Source organism: Pseudophryne corroboree, chromosome 12, assembly GCF_028390025.1.
Source record: "Pseudophryne corroboree isolate aPseCor3 chromosome 12, aPseCor3.hap2, whole genome shotgun sequence".
In the NCBI taxonomy this organism is placed as follows: domain Eukaryota; kingdom Metazoa; phylum Chordata; class Amphibia; order Anura; family Myobatrachidae; genus Pseudophryne; species Pseudophryne corroboree.
In genome coordinates, this window is record NC_086455.1 from 156,527,515 (window position 1) to 156,552,494 (window position 24,980).

The 24,980-nt window shown below is 50.7% G+C and overlaps 1 protein-coding gene across 1 annotated transcript in view; it reads right to left on the minus strand.

The window, feature by feature from the left end:
* SPTLC2 (serine palmitoyltransferase long chain base subunit 2) overlaps window positions 1-19,959 on the minus strand; it is a 60,773-nt gene extending 40,814 nt beyond the window's left edge. The window contains exon 1 of the mRNA XM_063948208.1: window positions 19,735-19,959. Coding sequence (XP_063804278.1) covers window positions 19,735-19,872 — 138 coding nt within the window. The 5' untranslated portion in view covers window positions 19,873-19,959. The remainder of the gene's footprint in view (window positions 1-19,734) is intronic.
* Window positions 19,960-24,980: the final 5,021 nt, after the last annotated feature.

Below are 24,980 nucleotides of genomic sequence, written 5' to 3' on the forward strand. Positions count from 1 at the left end.
CCTGACGTGCTGTTAGCGGGGTGCTCTCGCGACCTGCCGTGGGGGGTGGGAGATTATAGGCACTATACATTCACCAAAAACAATGAAAGATATGAATGATCTCGTTCATTAATGAACTAGATACCGTTCATATCTTTCAGTGAGCAGGCACCAACGATGTGCGGTCCCGCGCTCGTTCATCGTTGGCACCGGCTCGTTTAAACATGCAAGCCAATATGAACAATCTCGTCCATATTGGCATGCAGGGCTATGGCGCCGGGTGAAGGGGGGGTATCGGCCAGCAGGCACCTCGGCGGACAGTTGGCCTGTGTGTAGGGCCCATTAGGTTTATGCATTATATGGGGGGGTAGGTGCAGGGACAGGAAGGGAATGGTTAGGTAATGGGGAGGGGTGGCTAAGGGTTAGGCACCAAGCGGGAGGGTTAGGTTTAGGCAGCAGGGGAGGGAAGGTTAGGGTAAGGCACTACCGGGGAGGGTGAGGCACCCACAAGGGAGGGTTATGGTACTTTTCAAAATCTCTCCGGAGTGCAGACAAATATTGCTGCAAACCTCACTTACAGCTCTCACCATATCATGAGATCTCATGGTAGGTTGGATGGAGGGCTGGTGGCAGGGATTTTATGGTACACAGCACTTAGAGACATTCTAAAGTCTATGCTCATTTCATCACGTACTAGGCGACTGTGGTTTCCATGGTAATCACCTGACAACTAATCATTAATAACAGTCTTAATAAAGAAACCAAGGAAAAACTATGCTTCTTCTTACAGCCACAGTGACTTATTAAAGCTCCTTGGAGTATATTTTCATGGGACTGCGATGCTCAATAAATACATCTCAAATGCTCTGGGAAGAAGTGTTGCACTTTATTGATCCACAGGTCACAGACAGACACACACACACACACACACACACACACACACACATTGGGGTGCCCATACAGGAGTCACTTCTCCAGCCAGTAGCCTAGAACGTTAGGGAAATGTCCTGCACACTGGGGCCAGCCATATCTCTAGATAAGGATGAAGAGGCCCGGCCCTCAGTATCACACTGCAGGCTCTTACAGCACTGCGCTCTGGAGTGTACTGATAACCTTTATTTGTCAATGCCAGATGATCAGGCCGATGTGTGGGATGACACAGACTGATCTAGCGCCCGGGATTTGCATGTGTTAATCGGCGATACTGGATTTGGTACATCCCTACCAACAAATAACATCCGGCTGTATACAGGGGAGTAGACTGCAAGTACTACCAGTATGAGGTGAGAAACCTAAGGGAGGAGAAGGACACAGACTGGTGAGAACGGGGAACAGGGCAGAGGGGTAGGAGGATAAACATGGGACAGCAGGCAGGATTAGAGGAGGCATATGACGGCCTCGCACAGGTATTAGGTGAGAGACCGTTATATTTGTAAGTGACAGCGCCGCACAGTGTCACATGACAGGTGGGTCCGTACAACATCAGGCGCCATAAGCCGGTATCCACAGCTTTCCATTCCCCTCTATACTGGTGGTGGGTACACGTCAGCAGGCATTTACCTTACACATACATATTTAAAATCTTTCACAATTTCTACATAGCGAAGGGTTAAAGAACAATCATGGGTGTCCCAAATCTATATGTGCGCTGCTTACACAGGTAAGAGCAATGCAGAAAGCGGCTGGGCCTGGCAATACACGGGCCCCCACCTACCAGTGCAATACACAGCTCTCCGCACAATACACGGGGCCCCAACCACCAGTGCAATACACGGGCCCCCAACCGCCAGTGCAATACACAGGTAAGAGCCATGCAGAGAGCGTCTGGGCCTGGCGCAGCCAGACATTTATCTTATAACGATCACTATGGAGAAGCAGAAAAATAAGAATTTACTTACCGATAATTCTATTTCTCGGAGTCCGTAGTGGATGCTGGGGTTCCTGAAAGGACCATGGGGAATAGCGGCTCCGCAGGAGACAGGGCACAAAAAGTAAAGCTTTAGGATCAGGTGGTGTGCACTGGCTCCTCCCCCTATGACCCTCCTCCAAGCCTCAGTTAGGATACTGTGCCCGGACGAGCGTACACAATAAGGAAGGATTTATGAATCCCGGGTAAGACTCATACCAGCCACACCAATCACACTGTACAACCTGTGATCTGAACCCAGTTAACAGTATGATAACAGCGGAGCCTCTGAAAGATGGCTCACAACAATAATAACCCGATTTTTGTAACTATTTACAAGTATTGCAGATAATCCGCACTTGGGATGGGCGCCCAGCATCCACTACGGACTCCGAGAAATAGAATTATCGGTAAGTAAATTCTTATTTTCTCTATCGTCCTAGTGGATGCTGGGGTTCCTGAAAGGACCATGGGGATTATACCAAAGCTCCCAAACGGGCGGGAGAGTGCGGATGACTCTGCAGCACCGAATGAGAGAACTCCAGGTCCTCCTTAGCCAGGTTATCAAATTTGTAGGATTTTACAAACGTGTTTGCCCCTGACTAAATAGCCGCTCGGCAAAGTTGTAAAGCCGAGACCCCTCGGGCAGCCGCCCAAGATGAGCCCACCTTCCTTGTGGAATGGGCATTTACATATTTTGGCTGTGGCAGGCCTGCCACAGAATGTGCAAGCTGAATTGTATTACACATCCAACTAGCAAAAGTCTGCTTAGAAGCAAGAGCACCCAGTTTGTTGGGTGCATACAGGATAACAGCAAGTCAGTTTTCCTGACTCCAGCCGTCCTGGAACCTATATTTTCAGGGCCCTGACCACATCTAGCAACTTGGAGTCCTCCAAGTCCCTAGTAGGCGCAAGACACCACAATAAGCTGGTTCAGGTGAAACACTGACACCACCTTAGGGAGAGAACTGGGGACGAGTCCGCAGCTCTGCCCTGTCCGAATGGACAAACAGATATGGGCTTTTTTGAGAAAAAAACCACCAATTTTACACTCGCCTGGTCCAGGCCAGGTCCAAGAGCATGTTCACTTTTCATGTGAGATGCTTCAAATCCACAGATTTGACTGGTTTTAAACCAATGTGTTTTGAGGAATCCCAGAACTACGTTTAGATCCCACAGTGCCACTGGAGGCACAAAAGGGGGTTGTATATGCAATACTCCCTTGACAAACTTCTGGACTTCAGGAACTGAAGCCAATTCTTTCTGGAAGAAAAATCGACAGGGCCGGAATTTGAACCTTAATGGACCCCAATTTGAGGCCCATAGACACCCCTGTTTGCAGGAAATGCAGGAATCGACCGAGTTGAAATTTCTTCGTGGGGCCTTCCTGGCCTCACACCACGCAACATATTTTCGCCACATGTGGTGATAATGTTGTGCGGTCACCTCCTTTCTGGCTTTGACCAGGGTAGGAATGACCTCTTCCTGAATGCCTTTTCCCTTAGGATCCGGCGTTCCACCGCCATGCCGTCAAACGCAGCTGCGGTAAGTCTTGGAACAGACATGGTACTTGCTGAAAAAAGTCCCTTCTTAGCGGCAGAGGCCATAAGTCCTCTGTGAGCATCTCTTGAAGTTCCGGGTACCAAGTCCTTCTTGGCCAATCCGGAGCCATGAGTATAGTTCTTACTCCTCTACGTCTTATAATTCTCAGTACCTTAGGTATGAAAAGCAGAGGATGGAACACATACACCGACTGGTACACCCACGGTGTTACCAGAACGTCCACAGCTATTGCCTGAGGGTCTCTTAACCTGGCGCAATACCTGTCCCGTTTTTTGTTCAGACGGGACGCCATCATGTCCACCTTTGGTAATTCCCAACGGTTTACAATCATGTGGAAAACTTCCCCATGAAGTTCCCACTCTGCCGGGTGGAGGTCGTGCCTACTGAGGAAGTCTGCTTCCCAGTTTCCATTCCCGGAATGAAACACTGCTGACAGTGCTATCACATGATTTTCCGCCCAGCGAAAAGTCCTTGCAGTTTTTGCCACTGCCCTCCTGCTTCTTGTGCCGCCCTGTCTATTTACGTGGGCGACTGCCGTGATGTTTTATCCCACTGGATCAATACCGGCTGACCTTGAAGCAGAGGTCTTGCTAAGCGTAGAGCATTATAAATTTACCCTTAGCTATATTTATGTGGAGAAAAGTCTCCAGACTTGATCACACTCCCTGGAAATTTTTTCCTTGTGTGACTGCTCCCCAGCCTCTCGGGCTGGCCTCCGTGGTCACCAACATCCAAAACTGAATGCCGAATCTGCGGCCCTCTAGAAGATGAGCACTCTGTAACCACCACAGGAGAGACACCCTTGTCCTTGGATATAGGGTTATCCGCTGATGCATCTGAAGATGCGATCCGGACCATTTGTCCAGCAGATCCCACTGAAAAGTTCTTGCATGAAATCTGCCGACTGGAATTGCTTCGAAGGAAGTCACCATTTTTTTACCATGGCCCTTGTGCAATGATGCACTGATTTTAGGAGGTTCCTGACTAGCTCGGATAACTCCCTGGCTTTCTCTTCCGGGAGAAACACCTTTTTCTGGACTGTGTCCAGAATCATCCCTAAGCACAGGAGACTTGTTGTCGGGATCAGCTGCGAATTTGGAATATTTAGAATCCACCCCTGCTGTTGTAACAGTATCCGAGATAGTGCTACTCCGACCTCCAACTGTTCCCTGGACTTTGCCCTTATCAGGAGATCGTCCAAGTAAGGGATAATTAAGACGCCTTTTCTTCGAAGAAGAACCATCATTTCGGCCATTACCTTGGTAAAGACCCGGGGTGCCGTGGACAATCCAAACGGCAGCGTCTGAAACTGATAGTGACAGTTCTGTACCACGAACCTGAGGTACCCTTAGTGATAAGGGCAAATTTGGGACATGGAGGTAAGCATCCCTGATGTCTCGGGACACCATATAGTCCCCTTCTTCCCGGTTCGTTATCACTGCTCTGAGTGACTCCATCTTGATTTGAACCTTTGTAAGTGTTCAAATTTTTTTAGATTTAGAATAGGTCTCACCTAGCCTTCTGGCTTCAGTACCACAATATAGTGTGGAATAATACCCCTTTTCTTGTTGTAGGAGGGGTAATTTAATTATCACCTGCTGGGAATACAGCTCGTGAATTGTTTCCCATACTGCCTCCTTGTCGGAGGGAGACCTTGGTAAAGCAGACTTCAGGAGCCTGCGCAGGGGAAACGTCTCGACATTCCAATCTGTACCCCTGGGATACTACTTGTAGGATCCAGGGGTCCTGTACGGTCTCAGCGTCCTGCTGAGAGCTTGTCAGAAGCGGTGGAACGCTTCTGTTCCTGGGAATGGGCTGCCTGCTGCAGTCTTCTTCCCTTTCCTCTATCCCTGGGCAGATATGACTCTTATAGGGACGAAAGGACTGAAGCTGAAAAGACGGTGTCTTTTTCTGCAGAGATGTGACTTAGGGTAAAAAACGGTGGATTTTCCAGCAGTTGCCGTGGCCACCAGGTCCGATGGACCGACCCCAAATAACTCCTCTTCCTTTATACGGCAATACACCTTTGTGCCGTTTGGAATCTGCATCACCTGACCACTGTCGTGTCCATAAACATCTTCTGGCAGATATGGACATCGCACTTACTCTTGATGCCAGAGTGCAAATATCCCTCTGTGCATCTCGCATATATAGAAATGCATCCTTTAAATGCTTTATAGTCAATAAAATACTGTCCCTGTCAAGGGTATCAATATTTTTAGTCAGGGAATCCGACCAAGCCACCCCAGCTCTGCACATCCAGGCTGAGGCGATCGCTGGTCGCAGTATAACACCAGTATGTGTGTATATACTTTTTATGATATTTTCCAGCCTCCTGTCAGCTGGCTCCTTGAGGACGGCCCTATCTATAGACGGTACCGCCACTTGTTCTGATAAGCGTGTGAGCGCCTTATCCACCCTAAGGGGTGTTTCCCAACGCGCCCTAACTTCTGGCGGGAAAGGGTATACCGCCCATATTTTCTATCGGGGGGAACCCACGCATCATCACACACTTCATTTAATTTATCTGATTCAGGAAAAACTACGGTAGTTTTTTCACATCCCACATAATACCCTCTTTTGTGGTACTTGTAGTATCAGAAATATGTAACACCTCCTTCATTGCCCTTAACGTGTGGCCCTAATAAGGAATACGTTTGTTTATTCACCGTCGACACTGGATTCAGTGTCCCTGTCTGTGTCGACCGACTAAAGTAAACGGGCGTTTTAAAACCCCTGACGGTGTTTTTGAGACGTCTGGACCGGTACTAATTGTTTGTCGGCCGTCTCATGTCGTCAACCGACCTTGCCGCGTGTTGACATTATCACGTAATTCCCTAAATAAGCCATCCATTCCGGTGTCGACTCCCTAGAGAGTGACATCACCATTACAGGCAATTTCTCCGCCTCCTCACCAACATCGTCCTCATACATGTCGACACACACGTACCGACACACAGCACACACACAGGGAATGCTCTGATAGAGGACAGGACCCACTAGCCCTTTGGAGAGACAGAGGGAGAGTTTGCCAGCACACACCAAAAACGCTATAATTATATAGGGACAACCTTATATAAGTGTTTTCCCTTATAGCATCTTTTTTATATATTTCTAACGCCAAATTAGTGCCCCCCCCTCTCTGTTTTAACCCTGTTTCTGTAGTGCAGTGCAGAGAGCCTGGGAGCCTTCCCTCCAGCCTTTCTGTGAGGGAAAATGGCGCTGTGTGCTGAGGAGATAGGCCCCGCCCCTTTTTCGGCGGCCTCGTCTCCCGCTCTTAACGGATTCTGGCAGGGGTTAAATATCTCCATATAGCCCCCGGAGGCTATATGTGAGGTATTTTTAGCCAAAAATAGGTTTTCATTGCCTCCCAGGGCGCCCCCCTCCCAGCGCCCTGCACCCTCAGTGACTGCCGTGTGAAGTGTGCTGAGAGGAAATGGCGCACAGCTGCAGTGCTGTGCGCTACCTTAAGAAGACTGAGGAGTCTTCATGCCGCCGATTCTGGACCTTCTTCTTGTTTCAGCATCTGCAAGGGGGCCGGCGGCGAGGCTCCGGTGACCATCCAGGCTGTACCTGTGATCGTCCCTCTGGAGCTAATGTCCAGTAGCCAAAGAAGCCAATCCATCCTGCACGCAGGTGAGTTCACTTCTTCTCCCCTAAGTCCCTCGTTGCAGTGATCCTGTTGCCAGCAGGACTCACTGTAAAATAAAAAACCTAAGCTAAACTTTTCTAAGCAGCTCTTTAGGAGAGCCACCTAGATTGCACCCTTCTCGGCCGGGCACAAAAATCTAACTGAGGCTTGGAGGAGGGTCATAGGGGGAGGAGCCAGTGCACACCACCTGATCCTAAAGCTTTACTTTTTGTGCCCTGTCTCCTGCGGAGCCGCTATTCCCCATGGTCCTTTCAGGAACCCCAGCATCAACTAGGACGATAGAGAAAGAACAAACCTAGTCTGGTAAATATTTCTACGTACACATAACACGCCCACAGACATTTCTCCCTGCATGTGCAAACGCAATACACGGGCCCCCACCCGCCAGTGCAATACACAACCCCGCACCCACCAGCCCAATACACAGGCCCCCAACCGCCAGTGCAATACACAGCTCCCTGCACAATACACAGGCCCCCAACCGACGTGCAAACCCAATACACAGGCCCCCACCCGCCAGTGCAGTACACAGCTCCCTGCACAATACAGAGGCCCCCAACCGACGTGCAAACCCAATACACAGGCCCCCACCCGCCAGTGCAGTACACAGCTCCCTGCACAATACAGAGGCCCCCAACTGCCAGTGCAATACACAGCTCCCCGCACAATACACAGGCCCCCAACCGCCAGTGCAATACACAGGCACCCAACAGCCTTTGCAATACACAGCTCCCCGTACAATACACAGGCCCCTCAACCGCCAGTGCAATACACAGCTCCCCGCACAATACAGGCCCCCAACCGCCAGTGCAATACACAGCTCCCCGCACAATACACAGGCCCCCACCTGCCAGTGCAATACACAACCCTGCACCCACCAGCCCAATACACAGGCCCCCAACCGCCAGTGCAATACACAACCCCGCACCCACCAGCCCAATACACAAGCCCCCACCTGCCAGTGCAATACACAGGCCTCCACCCGTCGGCACAATACACAGCTCCTCGCACAATACACAGGCCCCCAACCGCCAGTGCAATACACAGATCCCCGCACAATACACAGGCCTCCATCCATCAGCACAATACACAGCTCCCTGCACAATACACAGGCGCCCACCCACCAGTGCAATACATAGCTTCCCGCACAAAACACAGGCCTCCACCAGTCAGCGCAATACACAGCCCCCAGCACAATACACAGGCCCCCATCCACCAGCACAATACACAGCCCCTCACCCACCAGCACAATACACAGCCCCCCACGCAATACACAGGCCCACCAGTTGCCAGCGCAATCCACAGCCCCCACCCGCTAGTGCAATCCACAGGCCCACCAGCGGAATAAACAGGTACCTCAATCGCCAGCGCAATACACAGGCCCCCACCCGCCTGCGCAATACACAAGCCCCCACCCGCCTGCGCAATATACAGGCCCCCACCCGCCTGCGCAATACACAGGCCCACCAGCGGAATAACTAGGCCCCCCCAGTCGCCAGCACAATCCACAGCCCCCCACCCGCTAGTGCAATCCACAGGCCCACCAACGGAATAAACAGGTACCCCACCCGCCTGAGCAATACACAGGCCCCCACCCACCAGCGCAATCCACAGGCCCCCACCCGCCTGCGCAATCCACAGGCCCCCCACCCGCCAGCGCAATAGACCCTGGAATTAGTATCACAAAATAACTTCTGCCGCTCAGCATCCTGGTTACACCATGTATTGAATTGCTTTGGCTGGTTATCTATTTTACTACTACAAAAATGGTTTTAACGGGATGAATGTCGGGATATGATTTGATGCGAGTGCATACATTCCATCAGCAATTCACAAGTAACATATCCATTAGTGATCTAAATAGTACAACCATTATGTTTCAAAAGCATCACACATTTTTAAAATACCAAAATATATTGCTACATCCAGAAGCTAAATAGTTAGTACTAATAAGAATATTCATCATCTGTTACATGTATCATTTGCAGCCAGTGTCAGCCAAATGCTCATTAATGCAGTTTTAATCATCGTTACTTCACCAGACCTAATCAATGCTCTTTTCAATGTGCTGCAGATCCCGCTGACATGACTAGCCAATGTTTGTATACAAGCACATATTAATACATCTGTTAAGTCGGCTCTATATATCCCGCACGTGACCAAACCCATAGGTTCCCTGTAACCCCTGGCGTAGACAGAAAGGGTGCTGCAGCGGCAGCGCACAACACCCAGAAATAAGTGGATCCAGCTGCCTTGGAGGTGACTTGTGGCGTCAGCGAACCACTCTTACAAAAGGGGAGTTCAGAGCTGTTGCAGAAGTAACACACAGACGTAACCACCTGCAAGTGTGAAGATATTGCAGAGTTTTTTTTAAAGGGGTAAAAAAAATAAAAAAATTCTAGGTAGAAACGGACGGATCGCAGAGCGCCCCAAAAATATGTCAACCCTCCAAAAGGGAAGCCTAGTAAGCTGCTCCGGTCACAGATATAAGCCGCAGAGAGTCAGCATTAGCCAATGTTATGTTAGGAATGCCTACTGCAGAGTATTACAGACCTCTCACACATACTGCAATCTGATCTGTATTTTCCTACCTGCGAGAATAAAGGCGTACAGGTAACTGTATATACAAAATAGATGAATTATGACATTATCTCCAGACACTCCCAGCAACAAGGCCTGGAAACACAAACACAACTGCGGCAGCAGTAACACGGACGTGTCAATGGAGGAACGGGTGTGCTTACACCTCCCTGGTTACACAATTAGTCCCAGCCAGCTCCACATAACTCACAAGACCTCCGGCTTACAGGAAAGCATGGAATACCCACAGTGACTATAGCAGTGTATGAATATATCAGCTTCCCGAGGCTGGCTTGTGAGGTCTGACCAGCGGAGCCCAGTTTAGACTTGAGGCAGGAGAGAGAGAGTTAACGGTGCCCCCCACCCACTAATTACCAATTCCAGTGGTCACCAGACCCGCAGTGTTCTCAGCATGTAAAGGAGCTGGGCTGGATGGAGTGGTGTGTACAGCTGGATATGTGCTAACCATACAGATATTACAAGGTTCATTTTCACATCTTAAAAAAAATAAAATAATATTCTTTAAAAAATGGTTTAAAAAGCATATTTCATTAATGTGATCATGTGCCGCAGGGATGCTACAATTTGGAGGTCCAGGGACTAATTAAAAAAAAAAAAATCTGAATTTCTTAATAAACTTTTGGCCCAGGGGTGCAGTGAAAAAAACGCTGATACTCTATGGCGCAGTGATTCGAGAACATTTGGGAACCTCTGGCTTACAGGTATGTCAGGAGTTTTGGATCAGGTGTGTCTGCCTTATTTGGCATAGTGACAGGTTAATTTATTTTTTATCTTTCGATCGCTGACAGTTTTCACTGAAATTGAGGGGGATGGAATATATGTTATGGCGCCATTACAGGTTGAGTCTCCCTTATCCAAAATGCTTGGGACCAGAGGTATTTTGGATATGGGATTTTTCCGTATTTTGGAATAATTGCATACCATAATGAGATATCATGGTGATGGGACCTAAATCTAAGCACAGAATATATTTATGTTTCATATACACCTTATACACACAGCCTGAAGGTCATTTTAGCCAATATTTTTTATAATTTTGTGCATTAAACAAAGTGAGTCTACATTCACACAATTCATTTATGTTTCACATACACCTTATACACACAGCCTGAAGGTCATTTAATACAATATTTTTAATAACTTTGTGTATTAAACAAAGTTTGTGTACATTAAGTCATCAAAAAACAAAGGTTTCACTATCTCATTCTCACTCAAAAAAGTCCGTATTTCGGAATATTCCGTATTTTGGAATATTTGGATATAGGATACTCAACCTGTATATGCATTTCAAGCATGTTCTGTTCTCATAATCGTTATGGTAGCCCTGGAGAAAGCTACATTTATGGCACAGATACAAATATACGGCATAGGACACCTGATAATTATCACAGCTTTATATATAGAATATATACACATATTTACACACTCACTCACTCACATAGGGGTCTATTCAATTGATGTCGGATCCTTTACGACGGAAAGAATCTGCCAGTTCAGTATTTAATTTGAGGCCGTTTCCAACAATATCAATCTGACTTTTTTTTTTTTTTAAAGTCGGATTGACATTGTCGAAAACGGGACTAAAACCTGTCGGATTTGGCCGCAAAGCCGACAAAACACGTGGATCCCGGCTAATCCGCCAATCTATGTGTTTTCCGACAAGTCAAAATTGCTGACGTCAAAATTCCGGCAGCCCCATTGAATAGGTCGAATCATGAATCGACCTTAAAAAAAAAAAAAAAAGTTGGAAGCTTCTGTCTTTCCGACTAGATGGCAGTTCAGACTACAATTGAATAGACCCCATAGTGTCTTCAGTCCATCCCCACTATAATTACAGCACAGTACTTCTCTCCTGCAGGATGGCGATCCTGTTCCTTCCCAGCAGTGAAAGGCGTTGGAGGGGGGGGGGGGGGGGGGGGAAGGGGCATATCCCACTGCACATATTGGGGACAACTGTCCGCCACAGTTATTATAAAGATACACCTACATATGAGGGGTGTGCAATAAGTTTCCACATGCACAAAAAGTATTATATTTACAAACAAAGTGAACATAAGTATTCACCAGAGGAGTCTAGGTAAAGTTGCATGCACTCAAAACACTTGGTGAAGCAGCTGGACCAGTCCGAAGCAGGTATGTCTTCTACACAATGAATGAAGGTCTCCACTGCAGCTTTTGGTGACTCAAAATGATCCCATGCATCTTGTGCGTAATCTGCAGGAACAAAAAGAAGTCACAGGGGGCCAGGTCTGGACTGTACGGCGAATGACAAAGCTCGTGGATTCTTTCATGAGCCAGAATATCCACCACTTTCCTGGACTTGCAGGCAGGTGCTCGGTCATGATAGAGAAGGGTACCATGAGTACGTTTTTGGAGATCACCTAGAAATAGCTTCCAGCAGGCACTGGTTGGTGTACCAGTTCCCAAGGATGGTGCACTGCACGAGTGGTATGGTAGCTACATGACCAGTCTTGGCCACGCTGCGCTCATATCAGAACTTCCGTTGCAGCGTACCTCCAACTGGGGTCCATTGGGCTGACTGTTGTTCGGTCTTGGGGGGTGGCGAAACTGTAGATCCAGGATTCAGCACCACTGATTTCACGGACAGTCTGAGCAGCCGCCATCCAATCTGGCCAACATGTTGTGGCACCAAGTCACCCAAGCTTCCTTCTGCTCTCAAGTCAGCTGATATGGGGCACCCAGCATACAGAGACCTTGCTCAGGGCAAGCTTTTCACGGAGTATCAAGCGAATGGATCTCAATGACATTCCTATAAACACTCCCGAAGTCACAATGCCTGGCCACGCATTGACCCTCTTGCCGGGGAGCTCTATGCAGCCGGAGTTTGGAGACACCAGTCAGCACAGGCCGGGACGGACACTCAGCACATGCACTCATGTCCATGAAATGGCCACGGCAATACAGGCACACCCACAAATCTTCACTGGGGCCGAGGAGAATCTGCTTCCCTCCCTGCATAATCTGTTAGCCAGGCAGCAAAATCTAGGGGCCACGGCGAGCTGGCTCCTGGGATTTGTAGAGCTCTGGTGTGTACTATAGGCACTAGGAGGAGGGTTAGAAGTTAGACATATTCACCAGGGAACCTGGAAAAGTAAGTCACCACTAGACCACCAGGGACGTTCTATCGATATCCTAATCCTTATTTATTTATTTATTAAGTTTCTTATATAGCGCAGCATATTCCATTGCGCTTTACAATTAGAGCAACAGTAATAGAACAAAAGTGGGCAAAAACAGACAGACAGAGGTAGGAAGGCCCTGCTCACAAGCTTACACTCTATAGGGAAATAGGCATCGATACACAAGAATGTCAGTACTATTGCTTGGGATGGTTAAGGGGAAGGGGGGGGTTTGGCATCATAGCATGAGCTTGTTCTGGGCACCAGGGCTCCATGCCGCACCCCTGTTGAGGATGTAGGGGTGTCCTGCCTGTTTTGTTTGTACTGGGCCCCCATGATTTCTGATGGCACAATCACAGAGCAGATCAATGCTCGGCCGGGCAGTATTCATGAATGAGATTGCTGTACATAATACAGTCACATGCAGTCAGTACGGCGCCTAGCAATTCCTCTCATCACAGGAATAGTGTATTATCCCCTTAGGGTGAAGGTTGTAGACAGTCCATAGAATACAAAGATTATATGCAGATGTGTCCTCATACGTCACTGCTGCAGCCGCACCAAACAGCGCCTCTCGGAGCGCCGGGTCCTGTGGGATTCTGCCAGCGCCAGGCGTCTTTGTGCAGAAAACGATTCCTTTTACCTAGGCGAAGCAGGACTGATGAGATGTACAGTATTATCGTCTCATCTGCTGGAGTGGGGTAGTGAAGACTCCCACCTCTGGTGATACCCGTCAAGAGTTTCATAGCGCATCAGCCTAGATTTCCGCAAGATCTCCCATGCTGCCCAGAGCCCGGCAGCCGCAATACAGTGGCTGTGAATGGGGCAACGACACCTAATGCTGTCAGAATCGGTAATCGGTCATTGCCACTAACTGTTCAAACCTGCCTGACACTTTGGCGCACTATCCTGTACGTAGCAAAAACCGCCATTTGCCAGTAATCACTACTTTCTTACATGGGAGAGAAGCGCCATCAGCACACACTGCATGATTCTAATCCCCACCATAACCCCTGGGAATGCAGCTACCCCTCAGTCACACACAATATGCAAGTGTTATATATCAAATGAATCGGCGCAGTCTCCCGGTGCATCCTAGCCGCATTGTGTTGTGTAAGATGCGCCAGATATCTCACGCTGTGATTTTTGCCACTCCGTATGCTGAAAAGGTGACATCACATCGTATCTCACGCCACATTCTGTTTCTATATTTCTGGCGTACAGAATAACGCAACGCAGACGCCTCATAACAAACATCAATAAGCAAATGTCACTTTTACAACTGTATATCAACAATATTTAAAACTCACTTATACAAAATACAGATAAATGTATAAAACCTGAAATCATAATGAGCCTATTATAACCTTATACAGCATCATCTCCTACTAGTATATGTAAAGCTGGAATCCCATAAGATGTGCAGAGAGGCACAGAGTCAAAGTGAGCACTATAAATACGATTTATAGCCAAGAGGTTTGTTACGTCCCCTAGGAGCGACTGTATCTAGAGGGAGAACGTGGTCAGTTATATTGTACCGAATAGCAGCCAGTACAAAGTGTGTGGCTACGGGGCGTTCCCCGTCACTAGAGGCTGGCGCACGCATGGGACAACTGTGCAGAGCCACCCTCTCTACAGATTGATATGAGACAGATACGAGGCGCTACGATGCAGCAGCTGCGGCTGTTTCTCACGCCAAATTCTATTGTGCTTCGTCTTTAAAACCAATTCCTGTGCAGTTAAAGTTGCAGCCCAGCTCCACTATGGGGGTAATTCTGAGTTGATCGCAGCAGGAATTTTGTTAGCAATTGGGCATGTGCACTGCAGGTGGGGCAGATGTAACATGTGCAGAGAGAGTTAGATTTGGGTGGGGTGTATTCAATCTGCAATCTAAATTGCAGTGTAAAAATAAAGCAGTCAGTATTGACCCTGCACAGAAACAAAATAACCCACCCAAATCTAACTCTCTCTGCAAATGTTATATCTGCCTCCCCTGCAGTGCACATGGTTTTGCCCAATTGCTAACAATATTCCTGCTGCGATCAACTCAGAATTACCCCCATGACTGTAGGATGATCATGTGACTTGCTATAGACTGTCAATTATCACATGTATCTGTTAATACGTCTAGTGACCCATGTAATGTTGGTTTCAAAAGTATAAGGTATACTTATTTTAACCAAAAAGTTATATGAAAATAATGAGCAATAGATATGCCATCTCTCCACCCAGCTTACTACTTCCTCCCACTCCTGACGCAAAGTTTTGACCCGTGCTGCTCCCTACCTCTGGAACTCTCTCCCTTATCAGATGATCCACCGATCTACAAAATTGAAAACAGGTTCTCAAGACCCACTTTTTTATCAAAGCCTTCCAGCTTTCCTCTTACCCCACTCCTCCTTGCTTACCGTCTCTCCCTTCTGCGTCATATCATTTGACGGCAGACAAGAATCACTTTGCCCCATCTTGTCTGCCCACGTACACACACACTTACACTCTAAGGGAGCCAAGTAACCTACCAGTATATTTTTGGACTATAGGAGGAAACCGGAGTACCTGGAGGAAACCCACGTAAGTACGGGGAGAATATACAAACTCCACACAGATAGGGCCATGGTGGGAATCAAACCCATGACCTCAGTGATGTGAGGCAGTAATGCTAGCCACTACACCGTCTGTACTGCCCCACACCTGTCTGGCTGCTCCTCCTCTATAGAATGTAAAATCTCACGAGCAGGACCCTTTCCCCTCATGTGCTTTTTCTTCCCTCACTTATACCATTATTTCCTTTCCACTGCCTACAAGCTTATTTGGGTATTATGACCGCTGATGCAGCAATGATTATACACCAATGGGGGTCATTCCGAGTTGATCGCTCGTTAGCAGTTTTTAGCAGCCGTACAAACGCTATGCCGCCGCCCACTGGGGAGTGTATTTTAGCTTAGCAGAAGTGCGAACGCATGTGCAGCCGAGCTCTGCAAAAACAGTTTGTGCAGTTTCAGAGTAGCTCTGAACCTACTCAGCGCTTGAGATCACTTCAGCCTATTCGTGTCCGGATTTGACGTCATACACCCGCCCAGCCACGCCTGCGTTTTTTCGAGCACGCCTGCGTTTTTTGCAAATACTCCCTGAAAACAGTCAGTTAACACCCAGTAACGCCCCCTTCCTGTCAATCTTCCAGTGGCCACCAGTGTGAAGAAAACCTTTGCTAGAACCTGAGCACAACCACAAAGGGCTTTGTACCCGTACGTTGCGCGTGCGCATTGCGGGGCATACACATGCGCAGAAATGCCATTTTTTCACCTGCGCTGTGAAAATCGGCAGCGAGCGATCAACTCGGAATGACCCCCCCTACGTCCTGCAGTGTTCTACACTGTAAGTCACTTTTTTCTTACATCAAAACATAGAATTTGATGGCAGATAAGCACCACATGGCCAAACCACTCTGTCCATTACGGTTAAGAGTTGTCCATTATGGTTAAGGTTTTAGGGGTTGGGTACTAGGGTTAGGGAAAGGTTTGGGCTAAGTGTTTAGGGGTGCAGGGTCAGGATTTAGCTATGGGTGGAGATTTTGTGACATAAGGCCAAGGTTTTGGAAGTCAAAAAGGAGACAAAGCCAGCTAGGGTGGGAAGGGAGGAGGTGGAGGTGAAGGAGCGTGTTGAATGGAGCAAAGAGGCGGCGGGGATTTGAGGACTGAGACGAGATGAGAGACTTGAAGAAAGATTGCACAGCAAGGAAGAGGGTAGAGCGGGAGAAAGAGGATGAACTTGAAGGGGACGAAATCTGCCAAAGAGTGTGCGTTTCTCCAGTGGCGATTGGCAGTGCGCGGGAATTTTTGAAGGAAACAGGTGAATTTCTTCTGTACTCAGTAAGGCGCTGTGGACCCCTTGTGGCACCACACACATAAATGATAATAAATAATAATTCTTAAGGCAGGGTGCCCACTTTCGGTAAGTCATGTGACCACTGTTCCAGTCATGTGGGAGCAGAGGGGTTAAAGTGTCTCGTCCATCAGAGGTGTAGAGCTTTTTTCCTCCTCAAAGTTACCCAACGTCACCATTATAGCAATTAACCAGCCCTGGATTAACCATGAAGCAAAGTAGGCAAATTGCTTAGTGCACAAAAGGCACACAAAGCGATCAGTAAATCATTTGCTTAAGATTGTTCACAAAATACGCCAGAGGTGGTGAGGTGAAATGTGTGAAGAGTCAGCCCTTTGGGCGCCCAAACTGCACTTTTCACATCGCACCCATTAGTTTAGTCAGGTTTAGCCACTTTACGCAGCAAAACCAGGTCTGTTTGGGTGCAAAGTGCGCAACAACAAAAAAAATGCATCTGAATATCGCCTCCCACCCCACCCCCACCCCCTTCCCCATCCCACCCCCTTCCCCATCCCACCCCCGATCTCCCATCACTTTAAATGGCCAATCGGGTGCAAAAAGACATTTGAATCGCACCCTAAACTCTTGGAGGTTAAACAATGGAGGGGCTGTGTTGGGGACAAGATTATTGGGCTGCGCACAGGGCATTAGATGGCCTTAATCCGGCCCTGTGTACCTGGAAACCATGACATAACCTTCTCTTTCCATGCATGGGTCACAGGCTGTAAACAGGGAACAAGGGAGGGATACCAGGAACATGGGCCTAGCTGTTCCTAGATAACAAGTAATAAGATATCTTACAGGAAGTGGGATTTGCAGGAACAATAGTGCACTGTGCAAAACATTCCCTCCTACACAAACAAACATGTATATCCCATTTACACACTCTCTGGTGACTTCCATTACTGACACACTACCACCGAGACTGGAGATCAGCCCCTCACACACACACCCGGACCCCACGTGTCCTGCCCCTAAACCCCTCTATTATTACTGCAGTTCCCACATTCAGAGACCCCCCCAACAAATCCCTGACCACAGAGAGCATCCCTGAGCGGAGACAAGATGCTACTATGCGGAGATAGACAGTCAGCGGATGCACTTCACAGGATTACACACTGCAGCATGTCATTTGATGGTAGGGATAGCCCCAGCACTCAGATCTAGTGCAGATGGAAGATGACTGCACACTGGGGGTCATTCAGAGTTGATCGCTCACTATTTTCGCAGCGCAGCGATCAGTTAAAAAAAATGGAAAAAGTGCGCAAGCACCGCAATGCGTACGCACGTCGTACGGGTACAAACAGCATCGTTGCTGTGCAATACTTCTAGCGAAGAATCTATACGCACAGCCGATCGCAAGGAGATTGACAGGAAGAGGGCGTTTATGGGTGTCAATTGACCGTTTTCAGGGAGTGGTTGGAAAAACGCAGGCGTGCCCAAGCGTTTGCAGGGTGGGTTTCTGACGTCAATTCCAGGACCGGACAGGCTGAAGTGATCGCAAGGGCTGAGTAAGTTCAGACCTACTAAGAAACAGCAAAAAACGTTTTCGTCCCGCTGGGCTGCACAAGCGTTCGCACACTTGCAAAGCGAAAATACACTCCCCCATGGGCGGCGACTATCTGATCGCTGCTCTGCAAAAAATAGCTAGCGAGTGATTAACTCTGAATAAGGGCCACAGTACAGTGGATCTTACACCACTTGCAGTTACCACGTGTCCCATGATGATCCATATTATTAACTGGGCGCAGGAGTAATCTTAGGACAACACATGCTGCATTAACAAACCAAATTGCACAATATACCTGTAGTAATCTGATGGGTGCCCAGAATGAACCTTTATAACACTCTCTCACCTACCAGGTATAGTCAGCATGTAATCACACCCTGGCAGTAACCGCATTCAGGAGAGCACCATACCAAATAGTCACATTACATATTACTTCCCTGTGCCCCAGCATCAGCATGAAAAGGAGCGGAACTGCAGATAGCAGGAGGGGCTTATTCATACCTGGCCCTTATGCTACAAGTCACACTGGACATAGGGGGTATGATCACTCTGTCATCCGGTGTACAAATACCCCACATAGAAACATTATCACCCTCTGTCACCCACTATACGCCTGCCGCATAATGTCATCACCCATAATACAGCTCACGGCCCATTGTTATCAGCTATAAAATAATGCCCACCGTATAACAACCTCACCCACCTATATCATCACCCTCTCTCACCCACCTATATCATCACACTCTCCCACCAATGTATAACCTCACCCTCTCTCACCCACCTATATCATCACCCTCTCTCACCCACCTATATATCATCACCCTCTCTCACCCACCTATATCATCACCCTCTCACCCACCTATATCATCACCCTCTCTCACCCACCTATATCATCACACTCTCCCACCAATGTATAACCTCACCCTCTCTCACCCACCTATATCATCACCCTCTCTCACCCACCTATATCATCACCCACCTATATCATCACACTCTCCCACCAATGTATAACCTCACCCTCTCTCACCCACCTATATCATCACCCTCTCTCACCCACCTATATCATCACCCTCTCTCACCCACCTATATCATCACCCTCTCTCACCCACCTATAAAATCGTCACCCTCTCTCACCCACCTATAAAATCATCGCCCTCTCCCACCAATGTATAACATCACCCTCTCTCACCCACCTATATAATTATTTATGTATAACCTCACCCTCTCCCACCTATGTATAACCTCACCCTCTCTCACCCACCTATATAATCATCCTCTCCCACCCACCTGTAATATCATCACCCTCTCCCATCTATGTATAGCCTCACCCTCTCACCCATCTATATCACCCTCTCCCATCTATGTATAGCCTCACCCATCTATATCACCCTCTCCCATCTATGTATAGCCTCACCCTCTCACCCATCTATAGCACCCTCTCCCACGTATGTATAGCCTCACAACAACATCACCCGGCTGGATGACACCCGCCCAGTCTCACCCTGTCCTCCGGGCATACTCCGTTCCTCACACATCCGTTCTTCAGCACCCCATTCTCCGTCTTACAGTCCCCGTTCATGGTGGGCTTCTGGCTGTAACTGTGGCCCCCGGGGGCCCCTCCGGTGCTGTAGCGCGGCATCTCCGGCCTGTCTCTCCTGTCACTGCCGCCACGCCCAGCAGCCCGATACCGGAACTCAGCGCCGCCCGCTCCGCCAATCACAGGCTCTTACATCATGGGCGGAGCTGGGATCAAACATCTACCTGCAGCCAATCAGAGGGGCGAGAAGGCGGAGCGTAGCAGGGAGCGACAGCAATGACGTCACATATCGTAAAACCCTACAGAAACTGCACGTGTCTGAACCATAGTAACCTTTGTGGGCGGGGCTATAGACAATAGGCGGGGCTATGAGTAATAGGCGGGACTCCCCCTCTGTGACACATACTGTTGTGTATGATAGAAGCAACACACACAGAGAGAATGGAGTGGACTGAGGGTTCACTACATATACAGTCCGGCTCCATAGTCCAGTCAGTGTGGTACAGCAAGGCAGCGAGGAGGAAATATACTGCTGTGATGCTATAGCAACACAATATATATATATATATCTATCTATCTATCTATCTATCTATCTATCTATATATATATATATATACTAGGTGCTTCATCGCGCCCTACGGGCGCTCTTCACACCGTCGAAATGGGCTACGCCCCCTTAACCCCTGCACGCCTTGCTGCGGTTCAATATTTGTATGAGTATTACCTGCATTCCTAGGTTTGTTAGTGGTTAAATATTGCACGACGAAAGTGCTTCCAATGGTGAAGGGGGCGTAGCCCCTTGCGACGGCGTGAACAGTGCCTGCAGAGCACGATGTACAGAATGTAGCGGGTGCGGGGGGGACCGCGGATGAGGCAGGGAGTATGTAGATGCTGCGAGTGGAGGGGGAGGTGGATGCAGGTGTGGGGGGAGGGGGTGCGGGACCTATACCTATGTCATTTTATTTGTAACAATATATAGGACACGGATAAGGATGTATGTGATATAGACATACCCGCATGAAGAGGTATATGGTGTCATTAGACACAGAGGGGAGTGCTGGTACAATGCGGAGCAGGGGCAGCTGTGTCCTCTCTCTACACCGTACCATCCTTCAGGTGTAGCAACACGGACATGTTGCGCACGCAAGGTCTCCACGCGGCCGCAGGTGCACCAGTCCCCTCTGCATGCGCTATGTGCGCGCCCCCCTCAGGTGCAGTAGGAGGAGGGGGCGATGGCTGGAGCTGGTACCAGGGCCAATGGGCATGGACAGCGCGGTCATGTGCTCGGTGCTGGGCTTGCGCCCTGCGCTTGCTGTGTGAGGGATAGGGAGGAGGCGGCAGAGCGGAGCATCACCGATATACCGGTAACTATGGGGGGCACCGCAGGGGGTTATGGCTCCTGTCCTCCTGGTGAGGGTTTGTCAGGGAGGTATCAATGAGCCAGTAGTATGGACCGTGTATGGGATACAGGGCGGTAGGGAGGGGATACAGAGACGCGGGGCGGTAGGGAGGGGATACAGAAACGTAGAGCGGTAGGGAGGGGAAACAGAGACGCAGAGCGGTAGGGAGGGGATACAGAGACGCAGAGCGGTAGGGAGGGGATACAGAGACACAGGGCGGTAGGGAGGGGATACAGAGACGCAGGGCGGTAGGGAGAGGATACAGAGATGCAGAGCGGTAGGGAGGGGATATAGACGCAGAGCGGTAGGGAGGGGATACAGAGACACAGGGCGGTAGGGAGGGGATAGAGAGACGTAGGGCGGTAGGGAGGGGATACAGAGACGCAGGGCGGTAGGGAGGGGATACAGAGACGCAGGGCGGTAGGGAGGGGATACAGAGACGCAGAGCGGTAGGGAGGGGATACAGAGACGCAGAGCGGTAGGGAGGGGATACAGAGACGCAGAGCGGTAGGGAGGGGATACAGAGACGCAGAGCGGTAGGGAGGGGATACAGAGACACAGAACGGTAGGGAGGGGATACAGAGACGCAGGGCGGTAGGGAGGGGATACAGAGACACAGGGCGGTAGGGAGGGGATACAGAGACGCAGAGCGGTAGGGAGGGGATACAGAGACGCAGAGCGGTAGGGAGGGGATACAGAGACACAGGGCGGTAGGGAGGGCACACAGAGACTCAGGGCGGTAGGGAGGGGATAGAGAGACGCAGGGCGGTAGGGAGGGGATACAGAAACGCAGGGCGGTAGGGAGGGGATAGAGAGACGCGGGCCGGTAGGGAGGGGATAGAGAGAAGGGGGGCGGTAGGGAGGGGATAGAGAGACGCAGGGCGGCAGGGAGGGGATAGAGAGACGCAGGGCGGTAGGGAGGAGATAGAGAGACGCAGGGCGGTAGGGAGGGGATAGAGAGACGCAGGGCGGCAGGGAGGGGATAGAGAGACGCAGGGCGGTAGGGAGGGGATACAGAGACGCAGAGCGGTAGGGAGGGGATGCAGAGACGCAGAGCGTTAGGGAGGGGATACAGAGACACAGGGCGGTAGGGAGGGGATACAGAGATGCAGGGCGGTAGGGAGGGGATACAGAGACGCAGAGCGGTAGGGAGGGGATAGAGAGACGCGGGCCGGTAGGGAGGGGATAGATAGAAGGGGGGCGGTAGGGAGGGGATAGAGAGACGCAGGGCGGCAGGGAGGGGATAGAGAGACGCAGGGCGGTAGGGAGGGGATAGAGAGACGCAGGGCGGTAGGGAGGGGATACAGAGATGCAGGGTGTTGGGGAGGGGATACAGAGACGCAGGGCAGCAGGTAGAGGATACAGAGAGGCGGGGCGGCTGGGAGGGGATAGAGAGACGCAGGGCGGTAGGGAGGGGATAGAGAGACACAGGGCGGTAGGGAGGGGATAGAGAGACGCGGGGCGGTAGGGAGGGGATAGAGAGACGCAGGGTGGCAGGGAGGGGATAGAGAGACGTGGGCGGTAGGGAGGGGATAGACAGACGCGGGCGGTAGGGAGGAGATACAGAGACGCGGGGCGGTAGGGAGGGGATAGAGAGACGTGGGGCGGTAGGGAGGGGATCGAGAGAAGGGGGGCGGTAGGGAGGGGATAGAGAGAAGCAGGGCGGCAGGGAGGGGATAGAGAGACGCAGGGCGGTAGGGAGGAGATAGAGAGACGCAGGGCGGTAGGGAGGGGATAGAGAGACGCATGGCGGCAGGGAGGGGATAGAGAGACGCAGGGCGGTAGGGAGGGGATACAGAGACGCAGAGCGGTAGGGAGGGGATACAGAGACGCAGAGTGTTAGGGAGGGGATACAGAGACACAGGGCGGTAGGGAGGGGATACAGAGATGCAGGGCGGTAGGGAGGGGATACAGAGACGCAGAGCGGTAGGGAGGGGATAGAGAGACGCGGGCCGGTAGGGAGGGGATAGATAGAAGGGGGGCGGTAGGGAGGGGATAGAGAGACGCAGGGCGGCAGGGAGGGGATAGAGAGACGCAGGGCGGTAGGGAGGGGATAGAGAGACGCAGGGCGGTAGGGAGGGGATATAGAGACGCATGGCGGCAGGGAGGGGATAGAGAGACGCAGGGCGGTAGGGAGGGGATACAGAGACGCAGAGCGGTAGGGAGGGGATACAGAGACGCAGAGCGTTAGGGAGGGGATACAGAGACACAGGGCGGTAGGGAGGGGATACAGAGATGCACGGCGGTAGGGAGGGGATACAGAGACGCAGAGCAGTAGGGAGGGGATACAGAGACACAGAGCGGTAGGGAGGGGATACAGAGACGCAGGGCGGTAGGGAGGGGATACAGAGACGTGGGCGGTAGGGAGGGCACACAGACGCAGGGCGGTAGGGAGGGGATACAGAGACGCAGGGCGGTAGGGAGGGCACACAGACGCAGGGCGGTAGGGAGGGGATAGAGAGACGGAGGGCGGTAGGGAGGGGATACAGAGACGCAGAGCGGTAGGGAGGGGATACAGAGACGCAGAGCGGTAGGGAGGGATACAGAGACGCAGAGCGGTAGGGAGGGGATACAGAGACGCAGGGTGGTAGGGAGGGGATACAGAGACACAGGGCGGTAGGGAGGGGATACAGAGACGCAGAGCGGTAGGGAGGGGATACAGAGACGCAGAGCGGTAGGGAGGGGATACAGAGACACAGGGCGGTAGGGAGGGCACACAGAGACGCAGGGCGGTAGGGAGGGGATAGAGAGACGCAGGGCGGTAGGGAGGGGATACAGAAACGCAGGGTGGTAGAGAGGGGATAGAGAGACGCGGGCCGGTAGGGAGGGGATAGAGAGAAGGGGGGCGGTAGGGAGGGGATAGAGAGACGCAGGGCGGCAGGGAGGGGATAGAGAGACGCAGGGCGGTAGGAAGGGGATAGAGAGACGCAGGGCGGTAGGGAGGGGATACAGAGATGCAGGGTGTTGGGGAGGGGATACAGAGACGCAGGGCAGCAGGTAGAGGATACAGAGAGGCGGGGCGGCTGGGAGGGGATAGAGAGACGCAGGGCGGTAGGGAGGGGATAGAGAGACACAGGGCAGTAGGGAGGGGATAGAGAGACGCAGGGTGGCAGGGAGGGGATAGAGAGACGTGGGCGGTAGGGAGGGGATAGACAGACGCGGGCGGTAGGGAGGAGATACAGAGACGCGGGGTGGTAGGGAGGGGATAGAGAGACGTGGGGCGGTAGGGAGGGGATACAGAGATGCAGGGTGTTAGGGAGGGGATACAGGGACGCGGGGCAGCAGGTAGATACAGAGAGGCGGGGCGGCTGGGAGGGGATAGAGAGACGCGGGGCGGTAGGGAGGGGATACAGAGAGGCGGGGCGGCTGGGAGGGGATAGAGAGACGTGGGGCGGTAGGGAGGGGATAGAGAGACGCGGGGCGGTAGGGAGGGGATAGAGAGACGCGGGGCGGTAGGGAGGGGATATAGAGACGCGGGTCGGCAGGGAGGGTCCCCAGTGAGGAAGCTGATGAAGAGAGGGGGAAAGTAGTGGAGGGGTAGCTCACTACCTGGGGAAACAGTCAGCAGGCCTGTGATGAGACACTAATTTACTGACTATTTCTTGAGGAGAAGTAATCATCCTGAGAAAAAGTCTATACGGCCTCATAGAAGAGGTCGGTGGAAGGATACAGTGAAAGAAACCTTTCAAGGAACACAGGGCCTATATTTAAGGTGAGCGTCTTATTGGAGGGAAAGGGTGACCCCTAATGCTGTGAACATAGAACGATATAAGAAGTTCAGAGAAAAAGACACCTTTCAAGGCACATAGG